At 38.7% G+C, this 20174-nt stretch overlaps 1 protein-coding gene across 1 annotated transcript; it reads right to left on the bottom strand.

Moving 5' to 3' along the window:
• Window positions 1-188: 188 nt before the first annotated feature.
• On the bottom strand, window positions 189-19734 carry plekhg6 (pleckstrin homology domain containing, family G (with RhoGef domain) member 6). Its single transcript, XM_007550127.1, has 15 exons — window positions 19639-19734; window positions 17020-17224; window positions 14909-15025; window positions 14533-14655; window positions 14213-14308; window positions 14077-14127; window positions 13691-13840; window positions 11879-11989; window positions 10092-10241; window positions 9870-10004; window positions 9143-9253; window positions 8910-9042; window positions 8702-8817; window positions 4966-6392; window positions 189-707 (listed from the first exon to the last, which is right to left on the bottom strand). The coding sequence occupies exons 1-15, from the start codon at window positions 19656-19658 to the stop codon at window positions 524-526; spliced, it is 3129 nt and encodes a 1042-aa protein (XP_007550189.1). The 5' UTR covers window positions 19659-19734; the 3' UTR covers window positions 189-523.
• Window positions 19735-20174: the final 440 nt, after the last annotated feature.

Here is a 20174-nt window from a genome sequence, read left to right as displayed (position 1 = left end):
AAACAAACTGAACAGGCTTTCTTTTGCACAGATTTTGTAAATAAGCTCATAGCAGACTTTGTAGCAGGAACTATAAAGGAATTCAAACTGTAATTATACTTTATTTCAGATGTAAATATTGTTGGTTTTGTGTGGATTTTTTTTGCCCATTGTGAAAGTGTCTGAAGTGTTTGAAAAATAAAGTGCACTTAACAGAAATAAAGTTGGTTTTAATTGTTATGTACATAATTCTCCTTCTGAATGACAAGACATTAACGCATCTGATAAATAACACATACTCTTAAAATCTAAATTTAAAAAATGGTAACATATACAGTACATTTTTGATTCTGACTATGTTACAGTACTTTACACATCAACTCTCACTCATATAACTAGAAACTGAGAAAACATAATCTGCATCTTCTTGTGCGACGACACGAATCTTCATTCCTGCTTTTTTGCGTTTGCTTCCCCTCAAGATGTTGTGCTCGGTGTCAGTTCTCCATCTGACTAAATGAACAGGACTGGCCAGATTACAGATCTACACTTGACTGTATTCTCCATCGTCTTGACCCGGAAACATCTCTGGCCGGCCCATGTCGGCCAGAGACCGGCTGATTCCCTCCATCAGTCCTTCCCCTCTGGGGCTCAGGTGATCCATCACCTCGTCGTCATCTAAGCACCAGCCTCGCCAGTCCACCACTTCGCCATCCGTCATGGCGTTGCTGAAACAAAGCAGACATGGCAGCAGATTGTTATATTGCCATTTATAGAGCAGCTGATTTTGGTTCACTCATATTTTCAATGAGCACAATTGGCAAAAAGGCCTGCTGTAGGAAAATTACAGCGGAAAGATAACCACATCCCTCACAACAGCAAAAGTCGCTATGTTGAGATTATGTAAAAAAAAAAAAAAAAACACACACAAAAAACACACAACTGTAAAATGAACGAATATATAAAAAAAACACTTTTCAATAAAATCCAGTGCAACCTTTGGCTAATTCATAAAGAGAGTCCAGAAGATAAACCAGCAGCATCATAATGAACCTGCAGCTGTAAATACTGTAGATGGTTCTGGAAAATACTGACTCAGGAGAGTTTAACAGTAAAGCATGCCACACTTTTCAGGTTTTTATTTTTATTAAAAGTTTGACCATTTTCTTTCAACTCAACTTTGTGTTGAATAAAATATATTCAAGTCTGTGGTTGAATAATTTAAGGGGTATGAATATTTCCTTGACAATTGAATGTGCAACAATGTGAAAACACAAGCCTTACATTTACTAATGAATAAAATACATTTAATTATGATTTAGGTTCTCCAAAGTGAGATTTTAGGAAGACAAATTAGACCTAAATGCACCTTTAAATAAGTCTTTTTACAGCACCGTTTAGTGTTTTCTTGGGTAGATTTGACTCAATTCATCTCTCTGTAGTTTGTGATTACATTTTTAATGCAACTAAATGTTGCCCTGCAGTAAAATAAGGTAAAAACACCAAATGCATTTTTCTTGATTATACTTCAAAAACCTCCAAATCTCTAAAAATAATTAGTCTTCCCGTCAAAAAAACTTAAGTTCAACTCAAGTGAATATATGAATAAATACATTTTAAAACATTCTTTATGAAAATGCAAAAATAACAAAAAGTTAAATGTGATAACAGTGTTTGGGCAAATGTTTTAATAATAAATATATATAAATAAAGCCTAAAGAGGTGTGAAAGTCTCTGAGGGCCAGTTTCTTTTAGACGCATCTCTGTTGCAGCAGATCTGAATCAAATAACTGGGTCACCAACAGAACCTCAACACTGTAAAAAGACAGTAGAGATCCAACTTTTAACAAATGAGTTATCGTGTTACAAGTAATCAAATTAAGTTTATCCAAGTAAACATATTAAGTTTATTACGCTGTCTTGTTAAACAAATATAAATGAAGTAAGTCTGACAAACTTAATCTGATTATATTTAACAATTTGACTTTTTTTTTATAAGTTGGAGCTCCATTCTTAATGACTTAATTTTTTTATGTTTTTTTTTTTCTTAAATCATTGTTAATGGTTAAAATAAACCAAAATTAAGACATTAAAATTGTCATTTGTACTGGGATGAATTGCAACTAATACATCGGTCCAGTTTTTTAACGGCTAAAAACTTTTGATTTTCTTAGAAATTATTCATGATGAACAACTAACGATGGCAATCAGGCAACAAGTTTCATCAGGCAAACAGGAAAAGTGCTTAAAATACAAAACATCGCCCAATTTCTGAATCAAATAAATGTTTTTACCTAAATGTCTCTGGAAAAACCTAAACCAAATCAGCCTGCTAATGAGGACTTCAGGATGCGAACCGAGTGGTGTGGTTAGAAACATGAGCAAGGCAGCAATTGTTAATGTTCCATTCTCACATGTCAGATTACCGGCCCACTCCTCCTCAAAAACTCATCTCAGTACGAGACGGAGCGACAGATTGAGAAATAAATTTTACAAAATGTTCCAGCAGCGTTTTATATTAAAGCTCAGCAGTCAAATAGATACAAGTTGACAGTGCATAAATAAAATGTTGGTAACAAGTCATTTCCAAAGCAGGACTGAGAACGCCAGACTAATGTGGTCAGAGTGAACTTTAAGCTGCAGATCATTAAGAGGTCAAATAGTCATTAAAGTATCTGCTAATAGCAACACTTTATGGACTGTTGTGTCTTTTTGAGGAAACTACAACACGACATAAACATGCAAAATGAAACTGAAATCATCAAAAAAATACAAAATCACATTTTCCAAAGTGCAACAAAATTGTAGTTGGATGAAATGTAGCTCGCACATTGTGAAATAACTGGGTGAAAAAGTTGTAAAAAAAAAAAGGAAGCTTCAAGTTTCAATCACTCCAGTTGTTAAAACAAATGAAAAGAGTCAGAATTTCTAAAAAATGTAGCGACAGAAATGTTAACGCAATCATGCAAACATTTAACGTCTTATCACCTTGAACTGCACAGATATGCTGTAGCTGTTTTCATATGATGGTTACATAAAACCAAGCGTTGTGGGAAGGAGAAGAAGCATGTGGTGGTTTTTGTTTCACAGTCCCAGACCCTGAATGTTTAAGACAGCTTCCTGTTTTAACACTTCTGGCTAAAAACGCCTTAATGTCATAATCAGTTCTACAGAATTCTGATGCATTCACAGAAATTGAGTGATTTAAAGGAGGAAAACACCTGAAACATGCAATACAGTGGGTCATAATCTCTGGAGTTTACATCATTGTTCAATGTGAAATCACTGTCATGAATATGTTGTGCAAATATACAATACTATTTAGTATTTGGTCATATATGCTGTTGCCCAGGGCAGCATCAGAAAGTGGGGATGAATGAGAACCATTTAAAAAAATATATCTGTATTATTTGTCTATTCTGGAATCTGAACTAGCTTTTTCTGGCTTTGTGCGGTCGTTGACACCTCAATGCGTTGAGTAGGCGTCCCCTGGTTGCTGCTGAGCAGAAAGATCAGGACGTTTTAACTCCAGCCATTACTGTACTGCTAATTACGCAGACGCATGCAGTAAGTTACACCACGGAGTTTAAACTCACATCGAGTCCAAAGTTATGAGAGAAAGCTAACTGTGGCAGAGCTAGCATGCTGTGCATGCATTAGTGCAGTGTGCATCAGATAATCAGCAGCTATGCAAATTTTTCAGGCCATGAAGCTCAAACATCACCGCAGAGTGTCTGTAAACACTGAGGCCAATGGAAACGTTGATGCTCTAGATTATATTTATTCTGTGGCTTTCAGTGTTGAACTGTCAGTTCGTACTGACAAACAATGCAGATGAAGAATAAAGATTAATAAAGTATTGCCATGAAACTGATTGTAATGCAACTTATAATTAATGCTGTGGCTCTTGAAGCTCTTTGATGCATTCAGGTAGGAGATAAAGTTGAGATGGAGAAGGTAAAGTGCAAAGATCCACTTTATATAAAAACATGGGATAAATGAAAACTGATACATATCTGTACTTTTCTTACTTTTGATGCAGAGAGTTTAACTATAGTAAGCACAAATTTCACATTCTGTCCACTAAGATTGGCATTCCTTTTCACTGAATAAAAGTCTTAATGGCTTCATGAAAACACCCCAAAACAATCAATCAAGTTTAATCATGTCTTATTTTTCCCATTCTTTTACATCAGCTTGAAAAACCCTATGATGTACAGAGCTTGGGATTTTTATCTAATCATATTTAAACTTCTCTACAGCTTCATCATAATCTGTCCGCCGATTCTGAGCTACTTTAAGGTCTCTTGTCACTTTGAAACCAAATAAGCTGCTTCTGGCCCCCCAACTCAACTCACACATGAAAATGGCTGCAAACAGATGTACAATTATGTAACCATACATCTTTGAAAAGCAGAAGTAGAGCCTCTGGAGCCTCACTTCCTGCATTCTGGACAACCAGAATGCAGGAAGTGATTTCTTGAGGGTAAGTTAATGACAAAACACTTCCAGCAGCCATTGTACAGCACATATAGCGGTAAAACCAGCTGACCAAACATGCTGGAGCTCAGCATGTTTTTCAAGGTAATGGCGCAACGTCCGTTGTGACTTAATAATCTGGAGTTTTTTGAAATGGCTCATTTTCCAGACACCAAAAAACATTAAAGGTGACCTACTATGCTTCCTTGAAAAAGCTAGGATAGGAGTGTGGGCTATGAAAACATGTTCATTACATCTAATACTCAAAATTATTCTCTGATATTGAAATTTCACCCGATCTGTTCTGTTTTGAGCTCCTTTACCAGAAAACGGCTGGGTGTTTTTCCTTTTAGGAGCTTGTGTTTATTTTAGAAGTGTTTGAAGCCAAAATGGAAGTATGAAAACATACGAGGTTCCCTTTAAAGTTTGTTCAAATTTCACAAATGTTTGGTTGAAGTACAATATGATTGTAGATGTACGTCAAACAGGGACGTGTGTCCTACTAACCCGCTGCTCTTGTCGTCCTCGTCGCCGTCCACCAGCTGCTCCTTCCATCCTGTGCTCACCGTGAGGGTTCTGGGTCTGATCAGCGCCACCTCCTCCAGGTCCGTCTCATTGCCGCCCTCGCTGGGCGTTGGCGACGGGGCGTTGTTAAAGGGGGAGGAAGGACGCAGGTACTGCAGGTTTGTTTGCAGCGGTTTGTCTCTTTTCATTCCAGCTTTGTCTTTTGCCCTTTCCTTGGCTCTTTCCAAGACTCCCTCCACTCGTGAGGTGCGTTCTTTCAGGGTGTATCCTGTTTTGGGAGTTTCCTCTGCAGGGTACGAGCTGTCCGAGGGTCTGCGAGCCCGCTGCCCTCCTCTGTTGAGCACATTGGGACTGGAAGAACTCCTCAAGTCTTTAAATTTAAACTTTTTATTGTGGAATTTGGGTCCTGACCCTTCAGATTCAGAAAAGGCTTCGGCGTCGGAGTAGTACTTTGGGTACGGGTTTGGAGCTTGCTTGCTTTTGGTCGGCTTCTGGTTGACCCCCAGATGGACGTCTAAATCAAACTTAGTAGGAAGGGAGCTTCTCTTTACCTGCATGCTGCACTCGGAGTTTGAACTGTCGGGAGCCGTCAGAGTTAGTGTCGGCTCATTGAGGAAGCTGGATGTCGGAGTCGGTGGGCCCTGGCTGGTGCTGCCTGGCCTCCTTTTCCGTAACCCAGGGGACTTTAAGTTTTGGGGGAAGCCTGTAGCATCAGGAGGAGTTCCCGGATCCCCAAACTGGCTGGAGGAAGAGGTTCTACCGGCGTCCTGTGGCACAAACTGAATATCTGAGTTGCTTCTTATTAATCGTTTCTCTACAGGTGGTTTTCCAAACTGCGGCCTGGACATGATTTTTGGTTCGTGAGGAACTTGAAAAGTGACCTCCTCATCTGTCGGGTAGTCAACAGCTGGGAGTTCATCTATTAGACGGATGGGTTGTCTCTTTGGGTTGTACATTCCTAGACCTTCATTTTGACCAAAAAGATAGGGTTTGGAAAGCTCACCGCGTGTCCTCAAAGTACTTTGTGTATTCATCATCGAAGTCTCAGCAGTTTTCTCATTTTCCTCCAGATGTTTTCTCCTTATTCCCATCTCTATCCACTCTTGCTCTTTGCGTGCTGGCTGTCGAGTCGGGATGTTCTTGCGTATTGGCTTGTAGGGGACTTTAGGAGGTAATCCAGAGCTTAAAGGGGACATCTGATCCTGATCTGCTTCCTCAGATCCATTGACAGTTGGAGTTTTATTTATCACATCAGTAAGCTCATTCATTAGCCTTAACGTTATGGGAGGTTGTTCTTCTACCTCCATGTCATCATCCTTGACGTCTACAGCAGGTTTGGTGTCCTGCTGAAGTGACCTGACGTTGTCCAGTCTGTCGTCCTCTTGCTTTCTCATCTCCAACAGATCTTCCTGATAAAGTAACAGTGAACAAAGAAGCATTTAACACCGAGTTAGTGTAGTTTCAACTACTTATCAACAGGTTTAGCACTCTATTTGGACAGAAATGTGATTGAAATGATAAAAATTCAAATATTCATCCTTTCTTTCTGTTACGGGTTGAAACACTTCCAGGTCTTTGTTATAGACCCACAGCTAAAACATTCCACCACCTCCTGCAATTTAGGGTTTGTAGACAAAATGAAAAATTTTCTGGGTGTTTGCAGGAATAAATTAGCTGAAAGCATTAACGCTAAAACTACAAGGTTTTTATTCAAATTCAGCACAAATTCCAGCTTTTTCAGACCGCTACTGTCTCAAAATGATCCATTTCCTAGAGTAAATTTTTCATAGCAGAATTAGGAGGTGTCTTGCAACCATCAGGATACAACATTTAGCGTTTGAACAATAAATACTATTAAAATACAGGTTACAATCATTTTATCTATTGAACAGCATGGTGTCTTAATGTAGCAGCAAGAAACACAAAAACTAACCTTAAACTTACTTGTTTTTAATTTTGGATAAACACAAAAGCTTCACTTTTCTAAATTAGACTGTTGAAAATGCTCATTAGACTGACCAAAAATAATCTTTCAATTGCAAAGAATATGCTTTTGAGAAAATCCAAAATGCAGCAATTATGAAGTTTTTCTGATAAATGTCTCAAACATTTTGTAAAATTTGTACAATCTTTACAGTTTGGATCTTTTTCTCTGGAGGTGAAACTCTTTTCCTTTTCCTCTTGTTGGAAAGCATTCGCCACAGATGTTAGCAGCATAAACAATCCTCTCTCAAGCCCTTTTTCATACTAGCATAGACCTTCAGTGCAGAGCTGTCAGTGTAGCAAACAGAGCCACGTCAAATGTCAGACCAATCACACAATATTAAATATTTTGAACTGAATTTGTGTCAAGAACAAGCTGCCTGAACGATCAAACAAGCAATGCAGAGACATAAAGATGTCATTTTGCTATCGCAGCTCTGGGAGAGAGAACAGATTCTTCTTGTTCTTGTGAAGTATGTATTGAATGAATGAGTGCTAAACCCTGAAGGGCTCCATACCTGAACTCAGAGGTATTTCCACTAACTAGTAACCCAGAAGAACAAGAAAAGTACATACAACAGCTACAGTGTGAGGTAAAAAAGATCTGGGGATTCTGTTCTGCAGAGCAAACCGTCCAGAGTTTTCAGCATTAAATCTGGAGGAGGGAGAATTAAACATATCCTAAAAACAACTGCAGGCCCACAGTGAAGCACGGCGGTGGCTCGGTGATGCTCTGAGGCTTTACTTCCTTTAAAACTGGAAAAATAAATTAGTCAACTAAGAATAAATCCTGAACAACTTCATTAAAAGCTCTTGCTTGGGTGTGTATTATATCCCCCCGATCTCTGAAGGTGTTTTTACATTTTCAGAGAATGTTTGGATTTTCTGTCTTTAAATCAACTTTAACCCCACCTATTCAAAGTTGCTTTGTACGGAGCTCCCTAGGGGACATGGGAATTTTTTAAATTTTTCTTTTATTTGCAATAAGCAAATATTGTTTACTGTGATCATAGAAATGGAACTGCACATGAAAACGGCCCTTTATTAACCAAAAACCTTTCTTGTTCACATCTTAGAAGGGATGGAAAGAGATGGAAAGCTCATGTTTAACCTGTTTGGATTTTGCATTTTGCACATAGGTTTTGTTGTATTTCTACCCTCAAGAAAAAGATATAAAACTTCTGATATCTCACAAACAAACTACACATACATGGAAAACCTTACGAAAACCTTATATTGTAGCAGAAAGCACAATGGCCACCGTAAGAAAGACTTTCAGTACTAAATTATCCTGCATGGACTGATTAGTACATTATTGCGATAAAACGTAAAACCTACTGAGAGGAAACACAAACATTTTGCGAGGTAACGGAAAAGAAAAATTTTCCCCATGTCCCTTTGGGGCCTCCGTACTTTTGAACAGTAGTAAATAGATGAATGATGTTAACAGTGTCACTTAAAATCTAATGTCTGTTATTGGTTTTCACAACTGTTGACAATGTGATGTGTTTGTGAATTTTTAAACTGTTTCCACAATGTGAAACGCCACAAACTGCTGTGTTGATGAAATCTGATAAATAAACTTGATTAATTGATTGATTACAATTAAGAATGTTTCTCCTGCACAAACCAGACAATTTTCTTAGTGCTAATGTTTTGTTCTTTAATATCTACAGATATAATAATTTCTAAAGTAACAATGTGAAAGCCAGATGAGACCAAAGGATTTGATTACCTTTGCTGTCTTGATGGCCTTGACCCAAGTGGAGCATTTCTCTGGGTTGCTGGTCACCAGGATGGTGACGTTCATCATGCACTGAAGCTCACCGACCTCCACCAGGACTAAGGAGTCTGAGGGAAACGGGAAACAAAAGCCTCATGGTTTCGGGACGGACTTGAGCAGAACTTTCGGATATAATCGTCCCGTTGAGAGTGTTACCCACTGCCATCTTTTAGAGGAACACAGTTCATTCTGTCGAGAGCCAGAGGAGGTCGAAACACTTTCAGTCGCTCTGCTTTTTTCTGCACTTTGGTCAGAAGGAGAACGTCTGAAAACAGAAGAGCCACCACTTCCGTCTGCAGTACATTGTGGGTAAAAAGATAAACATTTCTGTCAAATATTTACTGGAATTAATGATTTAAAACGACAGGAGCTGCCAGGATAAGCTGCGCTCACCTTGCTGCCTCGTATCTTCAGGTTGTCCTCCAGCAGCAGCTTGCGTACGACCTTGGAGCCCACTCCTCTGATGGGGTACGTCAGGTCAAAGCGGCAGGCGTCCCGGACAATCTGTCAACCACAACAGCCTTTAGCTTCCAGATTACTTGTTTATTATGTCCTATTTTTACCATAAACCCTAGAAGTTGAAAAAGATTTGAACATCTCTGTTATATTCAGTTCTCTATGTTTTTTTAAGGTTGCCCGTGCAGTAGAGGTTTAAGTGCATTTTATTGCACACTAAGTTGTTTCCAGATGCACAAAACTAACAAAAAAATCTCACAGCTTTTTCTGCATTCTTGTTAGAGCTGCAGTGTTAATGTTATCGTGTTGTTATGTTTTTAAAGATAATAAGTAATAAACATCTTAAAAATAAAATGTTCTTTGCTGAAGCTTGTTGCCATGTCCTCCAGCAACCACAAGGGGGCTTAACTGAAATTGATAAAGACAGAAAGGGACAAAGCAGCAATAAAGTGGATATTACTGAAAATAAAAAAAGAACTACAATTTAAACAAAACCAATGAGAATAATAAAAAAAAATCATTGTAAATGATCACAAATACCATCAAACAAACAACAAAAGAACGACACAAAACGACGACGAGACTCAAAAGCAGATCTGTACTAATTAACACAAAAATATTTATCAAATTATTTACAGAAATCCTGAAAGTGAAGCCGTTTTACCTTGTCGATTTCTTCATTTATTCCCTCCACCTCATATCCTTCAATCTTCTGTGCAGAGGTGTAAAGAGCGAGCTGCTCATCTTTATACTTCATGAAGTCATTGATACTTTCTAAGAAGCTGTTCACAGTAGTTAGCTGAGGAGAAGCAGGAGCAGAGACATGATGTGTGAGGTAAATCTGCAGCTGTAGGGAGAGAAGAGCTGGCGCTGGACCAGGCCTCACCATGGCTCTGAGGGCCCGCTGCACGTGAGGCTCCTGGGTTTCTTTGAGCACAGCTTTGAGCAGCAGGGGATACTTTGTGATCCTCTGATGTGGTTTGGCCTGCATGTCTCCCAGCCGCATCCGCTCCCCCTGAGGATGATTCTCCACCCACTGGACACGTCGAAAAACACAAAAATATCTGCTCAGTTGGATGGACAGTTTCTTATTGTGTGTTTCGTTTCTGCATCGTCTCTCAAATCAAAATCCAAAACAATGAGATTCATCGTTTGATATTTGAAAAAGCGTACTCTCAGCGCATGCAGACGCATCTGAGTTGAAATTATTTAAGTGTCTAAAGGCAACATTTGTGGTGAGTTGGTGCTATGCTGCATTAATGAAGTGAAAATGAATTGAGTCAGTGCTTCAGGAGCCACCACACACGGGCGTTTCCCGGATATGAGCCACAACCGTCACATTCCTCGAATGAAGCCAAAAACAACACCAGAAACCTTTTAAAGTTTAACAGAGGGAAAAATAACTGGACTGTTGCTTAATCCTCTTTTCAGATGAAAATAACATTTACAATTAACTTGGAAGTAAACGTCTGAGTCCGGATGAAGAGGGTATAGGCACAGAATCGCTTCAAGTTCAGAGTGAAGTTTCCACAGAGAGTTACGATTTGTTGAGTCGCGTCATCTGCTGGTGTTGGGCCACTAAGCTTTAACGGGTCAGAAATCTTCACAGCCGTTTGCTAGGAAATGGTAAAGCAGTTTTTTTGTTTTTTTTGTCTCCCTCTGAAGACAAGCTTCACGGAAACTACAACTTAACTTTCCAGCAGGACTTGGCACCTGCCCACACAACCAAAAGTAGCAACACCTGCTTTAATGACTGTGCTTGATTGGCCAGCAAACTGGTCTGACCTGAAATCCTCACTACGGAGAAAAATGAAAGACAGCAAATTCAATAATGCAGAGGAGCTGAACGACGCTATCAAAACAAAAAATGACGTTTTAGCATCTCAGCAGACTGGTTTCCTCCATGACACACTGCAGTAATGCAGTAATTCATGCAAGACATTATGCATACCAGGTACTGACGACAGTACATGGAAAAATATAGATTTTATTTGTCTTTTGTAGCATCAAAAGGTAACACTTTATTTGACTGTCATAACCATGACGTAACTCATGTCATGAACATGAAGGAGTCTTTATGCATGTGACACTTTTAATGCAAAACTGATACTTTTAATGGACTTTTAATGCAGGTGTGCATTAAAAGTGCCATTATTTACTGAATGACGCTTCGTGACAACAGTCGTAAACATTCATGAAGACTCATTCATGTTCATGGAAGGTGTTAAGTCATGTTTATGACAGTGTAAAGCGTTAGCTGTTCCTGTTCTGTGTCACTTGGACCACCTTTTAGCACGTCTCAGTGACTATTTCCTGCTGAAGTGAAGGTTTGCCTGGAAACAAAAGGTGTGAGAAGTGAAGCTGAGAAGAGTGACAGCGTGTCGTATTCTGGTCCTGAAGTCCCCTTTTCCAGCTGAATGTTCAGGACCCATTGCTGGAGATCTAGCAATCTGAATCATTTGGAGAAGATGTTGGCGTGAAAAGTGGTTTGGTTGACATAAAGCTCCCATGTTTGGCCTCCTACTAGGTTACAAGAACGTCAGTAACCACAGCGCCACAATTACCTGATCTGAAAACGGATCTCACCAAAGTAAAAGTTGCTAAGTGTGGGAGTTTTTCTCTCAGTGTTGGTGTGACTGTTTGTCTTCTCTGTAGATACTGCTGCTGGTTTACCTGCACAAAAGCAAGGAAATGAGGGTTGCTCTCCATTTGCTTTCGTGTGAACTCCAGGTTGTTTTCCTCCTCCCAGCAGTAATGGTGGTAGGCCGTGAAGCGCTCGTGGAACTGGTGCAAAAGCAGAAGACAACTCATATCTGGATTTAAATGCTGGCATTGCCTCTCTACTTCATTATAATTCTCCATACACAGCAAAACTGGGCCTAACCGGCACCAGGTTCCAGTAAGGCCTTGCTCAAGAAGCATGCGTGGGTTTGTTTCATCCATTAATTTAGAAGGAAGAGATTATAATCTTAGTTTCAAATGTGTGTTTACGTCGCATACAAATCTAATTTGATATGCGGCTTGCGCAAATGCATCACAAACCCTGTTGTTGTACCATGTATTCAGATTGTTGTTAAATTGGTGAAAATATGCCTACATGGTTGAATATTTGTGGATTTTTCTGTGTAACGTAACTTCAAAGTATTCGTCAAACTCTCCTATTGGAAAATTATACAGCATGTCATCTTCTTCCTAGAATAATGGCCTAAGTAATTTCTTGACAAAAGTGTTTTTTTTTTGTTTTTTTGCTTAAACTAAATCATCTTTTGGCAAAAAGTGACTTTAAAATTTACTTTAAAATCATTTTTGACAAAAAAAATTACTTATGCCAGTATTTTAGGAAGGTAAGAATTTCTAAAATGCCTCTAAGAAATAAGAAATGCAGCTTGGGAAGCTAAAAAATCTAGTTGCAATTGTAGCTGATAAGCTATCAGTTGTTTGCAAAAGAGCTAATCAAGGAGAGCCTTTTACTTTCCTTGATGTTGACTGGCTGTTCCCAAAGAGTGGAAATAAGGAAGACTGTGAATATTAGCTTCTCCACTGGTATCGAAACGGTTTACACTGTGTATATTAATGCATATTAATGGATATTTGGTGTTTTATCTAATAAAATGTGCAGCTAAAAACATGTTTAAAGGGGATCTGAAGTCTGAGCGCTTCTCTACTGCAGGTAAGATACTGACCGCCATAAAGAGCCCCACGAAAACAAACTTAACACAATTTAAACCACATGTGTCAAATCCAAGGCTCAGGGGCCAAATCTGGCCTGCTGTAGCTTTTTATGTGGCCCTATAGACTCCACATTGCATCAATAGGTCCCTCCAGTTTTTCACAAATCCTTTAAATTCACACAAAATCAACAGATCCCCACATATTTTTCTGATTTCACAGCAGTTTCTTTTTTCAAAATTGGTAAAAAACGGGTTTAATTGACTCAGTCTTACTTGATGTCAAGGCTTTAGACTGTGATCGATACGGTGAGTAATAACAAGAGTCATATATAACATCATGCATAAGCAAAAGTATAAAAATTCCTTACAAATATTTCTAAATTAGCATCGCAAAATATGTAATTTTGATTACAAAATGCCACAAAAACAATTACAAAATCCTGGAGGGACTGCTATTTATTAATATTTTAGCAGTTGAATTAATTTTATCAGTATATTCTGGCAGAACTGGCCCTTTAAGAACATTCAGATTTTTTATATGGTCCAAAATGAAACTGAGTTTGACAGCCTTGATTTAAACCAACCTTTAGGATAGATCACTTCTGCACTGCACATCACTGAATAAGTCAACTTTATCAGATGAATTCAAACTTATGTGGAACAATCAAACCCATGTCTGCACCATGAGCAAATAGCCTACTCATAAACCATTAGTGGAAAAATGAAGGTGTGGGAATAAGTCATTTATTTAACTGCTGGGCAGGAACATCATTTACTGTGTGTCACTGTAGATCTGCAGACAATGAGTCCATACCTGCAGGCAACCGGCCTCCAGCCTCATGGGGTCAAAAGGTTTCCCCGTTCTTCTGACTTCCTGTAACATGGGATAAACCACCTCCTGCCAGAACAGCTGGTGAGCTTGCAGGATGGAGGACAGGTTGGAGAAAAGCTGGTTGGGTTTCACCTGGAGGAAGGAGAATCAAAACACCAGTGTTCAATTTTTAACTCTCTGGCCTTTGCGATAGTTTCCGTCTTCTCAGTGGAAATATTGTGGGGACCAACGTTCCGGCAGCTGATGTTGTTGTGTTTTCTTTCAGCTCACGCTGTGTATTTTGCTGCTAAGCAGAACAGAGCAGTGGAAACTAGGCCTGCATATTTTATATATGCGTGATATTCCAGTTGCATGCTTTGCAGACTAACCTCCTGGAGAACGTCATACTGGTGCAGGTGGACCAGAGCGGCAATAACCAACTGTGAAAGCCAGACACACACTTGTTAAACATCCTGTAGCTCTGACACGCATTGTGATAAAACCAGGAGGAGAGCGACGCCCTACGTCTTTGATGATCTTCAGCTTGTTGATGTAGATCAGCTCAGTCTGTACAAGCTCCCACAGCGCCGCCTGCTGGTGTCTCTGCTTCTTTGCCATTGTCTGAATCAGATAAAACAAAGTGGTAGCTAAGTGTATTTGTGGAATGCGTGCGGCGTGCAGACGGAGCGGAGAAGGCAATGAGGATATACGGGAAACAAAATACTCCTACTTCCTTTTAAAAGCAAACTTCAGCAGGACTAAATTTAGCAAACATTTTATTCAGATAATATTCTGCAGAACGTCCGAGTTGTGTACGTGTCAAAAGATATAAAACTGTTTCTTACTGTGTGAGACTTCACCAGCTCTGTCCAGCTGCTCTCCAGTGCCGTTCCCTGAACTTCCTCCTTCCAGATCCAGCTCAGGTTGGCAGGAACAGCAAACGCCTCCAGATGTTTGGTTAATAAATCCTACCATGTTGTTTATGAAAGAGGACAGCACACAGGAGCAGAAAGCATTAATGCTACCCAGCACCAGCAGTTCCCGTGAAAGTAAAGGATGTTATGAATTTTTGTGGTCACATAAAAAGAAAACTAGAGAAGCAGAGCAAGTAGCGCTGCACTGTTTTAAGTTTTCGTGTGGGTGGACAGGACTGGAGCAGGTCTGTATCTGTCCCACGGTGTGTGAGAATCGTAGCTTGATGAATAAGAGACCAAACAATACCTCAGACACTCCCTGGCTGCCAAACACCTGCTTCAGCGGCGTTCTGGATTTACTTCCTGACGAATTTACTTTACTCAGAGTTGCAAAGTCAGTCACGGCTTTCATCTTGCTTCTCCTCTAGAAAAATAAAAATAATAATTAGTGAGTTATAAGCCGTGGAATTAAAAAAAAAAAACAATTGTAGAAATATTCTTTGAGATTGTGTGAACAAAAATAGAAAATGAGACACAGGTTGCCTTCGCCTCGTCACGTTGCGACTATAAGCTTCATTGTTACCGGAGAATCAACTTGAAATTAGAATTTTATCGCGATATTTAGTGATATTATTGTGGTAAAGATTATGTTTTTTAAAACTATTGTTTACTTATTTTTTTTCGGTAACTCTATGACTGTGATTGCATAACACAGGATTCAAAGCAGGAAAACAGGCATGCCACTTACTTAAAGAAGTGTGATTTATACCACTAAGCTGCTCACAGCGACAGCATTTAATCATATTTTTAAATTTATTGATATTTATTGACGCTCTCATGCAACAAACAGTAGAAAAAAAATCGCAAAAACAGGATTTCTGATCATACTATCAGCTTTGTCTTTTATCTACCATCAATAACTGAAGTTTATCATGGAAACAACAAGACATTTTTCGCGATAAATGATAAACGATGCGATAAATGTCCATCCCTGCAGAGCGTAACTTATATATTTGCGAAACACAAGTTGTATGGATAAAATTCAGTGGGATGCATTTCAATAGGAGGCAGAACCACGTTGAACTGCAGCTGCAGGTGTTTTGGGATTCGTTCGTCTCTATCAGCATTAAACATCGAGACACTGGAATATCTGCCCATTCCTGTTTTCTGAATAGCTCAACTCACCACAGATTCACAATTGATTTTGAGTCCAGACTTTGACTAGACCATTCTAACACATGAATGCACTTTTCATGCCTCCGACTGTATTTTTGGAGTCATTGTTAACCTGGAAGGTGAGCAGCATGATGCTGCCACCACCATATTTTACTGCGGTGTGTTCAGTGAGACCTGATGTGTTACATACATAGTATGTAGTATGTACAGTATTCTGCTCTTCCACTCTTCCATAATAGCCAGATTTGTTCTCCTACATGAACTGTGGATCTCTGCAGCTCCTCCAGAGCAACCACGGGCCTTTTGGCTGCTTCTCTGATTTATAGTCGTGGCTCGTTTTGTCTGGTCAGGTGGATTTTCATGTCTTGGAAGGACTGCAGATGTAGCATTCTCTTTCTTTTTACAGGAATCCATCAGATGTTCAAGCTTGAGATGTTAAACCTTTTTTAACTTTCTCTCTGATTCTGCTGTTTTTGCTCCAATGTTCTCTAAAAAACCTCCGAGGCCTTCAAGGAACAGCTGCATGTCTATGCAGGACAATTTAGACATAAATTGATCCTTCATTCATTCCTGATGTACTAAATTATTTTATTATTTTGCTTAGGAGGGTTAGATTTTAATCAGAGATATCAAAGTATATAAAAAAATGCAACAGTGTTTTCCTTTTACATACAAATATCCAGAATTTTATGCTTGCAATGTAACAAAATGTTTTTGAATTCTTGTGCAAGGCAATGTTAGTGCATCACTAAAAGTATTAAATGCTTCTTATGTTTCTTAAAAACCTACACTTTCAATTCTGCTATGGAAGTTTTCTTCAAGGATTTCATACTTTACACTTCAATGTTGCAACAATATCTATAATGTGAAAAAGTGATCCGATCAAAGTATTAAATCAAAACGTACCACACAAGTATCACAAATGAAATATTGTTTGAAAATTAAAGAGCTGCAAGACGCATCGAAGTTTAAATAATGCGATTTAAAGAATGAAAGAGCATTTCAATATGTGGATTTCACTATTTGTTTTAGAGTAATTTAAAAACAGGCTAATTAAATAAGTACAGGAATACTTTTAGAATAAAATAATTACATAATTGGTTTTCATATAAATCAGACAATATATTAAATGCTGAGAAGAGGATCAAAAGTAGCAGACATGGAAGGGAAAATCTCCATCAAAAGTTACAGAAAAATTACAGATATGCAAGTAAAAATCAGGTATTAATATTTTCTACTTGCCTGGTGGCCAAACGTGCTGAACTTGTTTTTATCTGCAGACCCCCTGCGGTGCGTTACGTCCGTTGGCAGCCCATCCACAACATCCGTCTCTCTGGTTTCTGCGTCTTTCTGCTTCTCCCCATTCAGGCTGTCTTGTCTCTGCACCATCTCCTTCATTACTGACTCAAACTCCCCGTTGTTTACATACGGCATTTTTGTGGACAGGCTGAAGAAAGGCGCACAGCGTTACTTATTGACAGACTGTGGTGCTTAAAGGCTGCAGATATTTCATTAACTCATGAAAGAATGGTAGTGGGTCGCCGTGTGGTTTGCTGCAGTTCTGGTATGTCTGCTTGTACATACCAAATTTCAGAGTAAATGAAAACAGATGGTAGCATTAAAACTGGTACTAAAAGATAAATTATTTATTTTAACATTTTAAAGTGATCCCGATCTACTTTTCTTCAGCCCAGCGCTTGAGTCTGAACAGGACCAGGCAATTTGTTTTGTTTTGTAGTCATAAAATGAGGAAAGTGAACAAAATGGAGGACAAAAGAAGAAGTATCTAATAAAAGTAAATATCTACACACTTTTGATGGTGCTTGTTTGATTACTTGTTGATCAGTTCACAAAAATGCCTGAAACTATAAGGTTTTAACCTGTACATCGCTTGAGTAGATAGGTTTACTATTTCAGTATTTAAAACAAAAATTATAGATTAAGTTACTTTAAAAAAAAATCTATTTACAGCAAATACAGTATATGAGAAAATGACTTTTAGCTGAGAAATGCATCTTTTTAGATTGATCATCTTTTTGATTCCAAATTTTGTCCTCATAGCTGCTTTGGAATCACTTTATTGGCAAAAGATATTGTTTTAAACTGTGTTATCTTTATATTTTTAATAGATTCAACCAAAGAAGAAGCTGCTGGAATCAAAATGGGTCCTGTGCCAAGTCATCTGTCACGTGTAAAAACACTTTTAGTTCCTCCTTTGGGTTTAGAAGCTTTGTGTGCCTAATTAAAAATACACAGTTAAAAATACATTTTACATAATGTTGAATATACTAAAGCCGCATCTCTGCTCTGATGTTTTGGCTTCGCTTTGTTCCTGTTGTGTTTCCTCTTGAGGAACATCATCAGATATTTGATTTTGTTGCCGCTTTGTGCACCATCCACTCAGACATTATACTGAGTGCACCCAGAGGTAACTGTTTATAACTTTCCCTAATAAAGCCATATGTGATCGTCACGTCTCAGGACGACATATTAAAAAACACAACTGTTCTGTTTTATTTACAGTGCCACCGTCTATCGCCTTGGCTCATCTGCAGTTCCCACGCCGGGGAAAATTAATGCAGATTCAATGATTCGTATCAGACTCGACTTGACAAGGCGTAAAATTATTCAGCTAGTTTAGTCTAAATGCATTCAGATGGCACTTCAAGGCTTGGGCAAATTGGAAATGTGACTCAGCCAGACAACCTACAAGAAGTCTGCAACATGTGCAGGAGTTTTTAATTAACCAATAAAATTGCTGATTCGCCAAACGCTGAGTCATTCATCATGAATTCAGACAGATCCTACAGGGTTTCTCTTTAAAACTTTATGGTTATTCAGCTACAGTTTCCAAGAAAACCCCTGTGAGTGCAGCTGTGACTATATGTTTATGTCTGGTGAACGTCAGCTTGTGATTTTTTGGGGGGCAAGTTGCTCACTAATCTGAACGTTAGTGTATAAATATGAGTGGATTTTGGTGAATAAGCCTCTTATATGAGTTCAAATAATGTACCACTCAATGTAAACAATTTAAAAGATACATACTGTATCCTGTAAGTTTCTAGACACCAGCAAAAATAATAGGATGAAAGTTTTAAAAGTACTGTTTTACTGTCTGACGGGAGAAATACATGTAAAATAAAGCAGATAACGCTGGAACAGGAAAACAGAAGTAGGGCACAGAGATAACAATCTGTCCTGGAAAGAGAGGAAATAACTCGCACACTGTTTTGCATCTCCAACCAAGTAAGACTTTTTAAAATCACATTCAATCTGTTATGAAAGATGTCCAGACTGTGAGGCATTTTCTTTAGCTCACTGGATTTTAGTAAACTATTTCTGCAAAATAGATACTTTTATAACAAGGAAACTCAAAACAGCAAATCACAACTAAGACAACTAACACTTTTGAAACTCAGTGCTCAGGTCGTATTTATGCTGATTTTTGTACAGCGTGAGAAGTAAAGAGACTGACAAGAAGACATAATGGAGACAAGTACACCGCACTAATCAGCTGCTGCTATGCTGTCAAACTTAAAGGGATTGACGTAAATGCCTTCATCACAGTGTAATACCTGTGAACAGGTGCAGCAACCCAGCGACTGTCAAAGTCTCCAAAAACATCTGGTATATGTCGCTACTGTAGATTTGTAGCTTTAAGTCATTAATGAAGCTTCATGAATGCAGGTTTGTTGAGCTTTTTAAAGTCTCTGTAAACGTTTCACCAAATCCAGAAGACGAGTTGATGTTTCTAGACTAGATCACCAACAGGACTGTGGTTTAATATAAAGAAAATAACTGTACGAGGAGCCTTTTTACCATCGTTTTCTCCTAATAAACAAAGAAATCTCAGCTTTTTACCTGGGCTTGGTTGGATCCATTTTGCTTCACGCAGTCATCTTTGGTTTCTGTTGGTTTTCTCCTCCTCTCATGCCTCTCTGGCCCGATCAGTCCCTCCCTTTCTTCCTTTCACCTGCGCGCCGGCTGTCAGCAACTGGCCCAACGGGAACAACTGGATTTCTGCAGCTAACAAATCAGTGCTCAGGCCTGATTAATGTGTCGCAGGTTCAGAGTGCTTACGTGGGGGCTAATTTGCGTGGCGATGATCAATTGCTATTTCATGTCAATGAGAATTTCTTCTCACTCAAATCATTAAAAAGAAAAAAAAACTGAAGAGGATGTTTACCATGATTAAAACAAGAGGAATTTAACTGGAAGAATGTAGAAACAGGAAGAGGAGAAATAAAAAAAAATCACAATCTGTCACGAAGGACAAAAATCTCTCAGTTATATCTGTTATGGTTAAATATCTGACCAAGTGTTAAAGTTCTCTTGCTGGAATGCAAATTGGCAGAGAGCCTGCAGTTAGATACACATCCTCAAATATTTTCTTCCCC

This window comes from Poecilia formosa, unplaced genomic scaffold, assembly GCF_000485575.1.
Source record: "Poecilia formosa unplaced genomic scaffold, Poecilia_formosa-5.1.2 Scaffold34, whole genome shotgun sequence".
Classification (NCBI taxonomy): domain Eukaryota; kingdom Metazoa; phylum Chordata; class Actinopteri; order Cyprinodontiformes; family Poeciliidae; genus Poecilia; species Poecilia formosa.
Note: the sequence above shows the minus strand (reverse complement) of the source record. Positions and strands in the feature narration are given on the sequence as shown.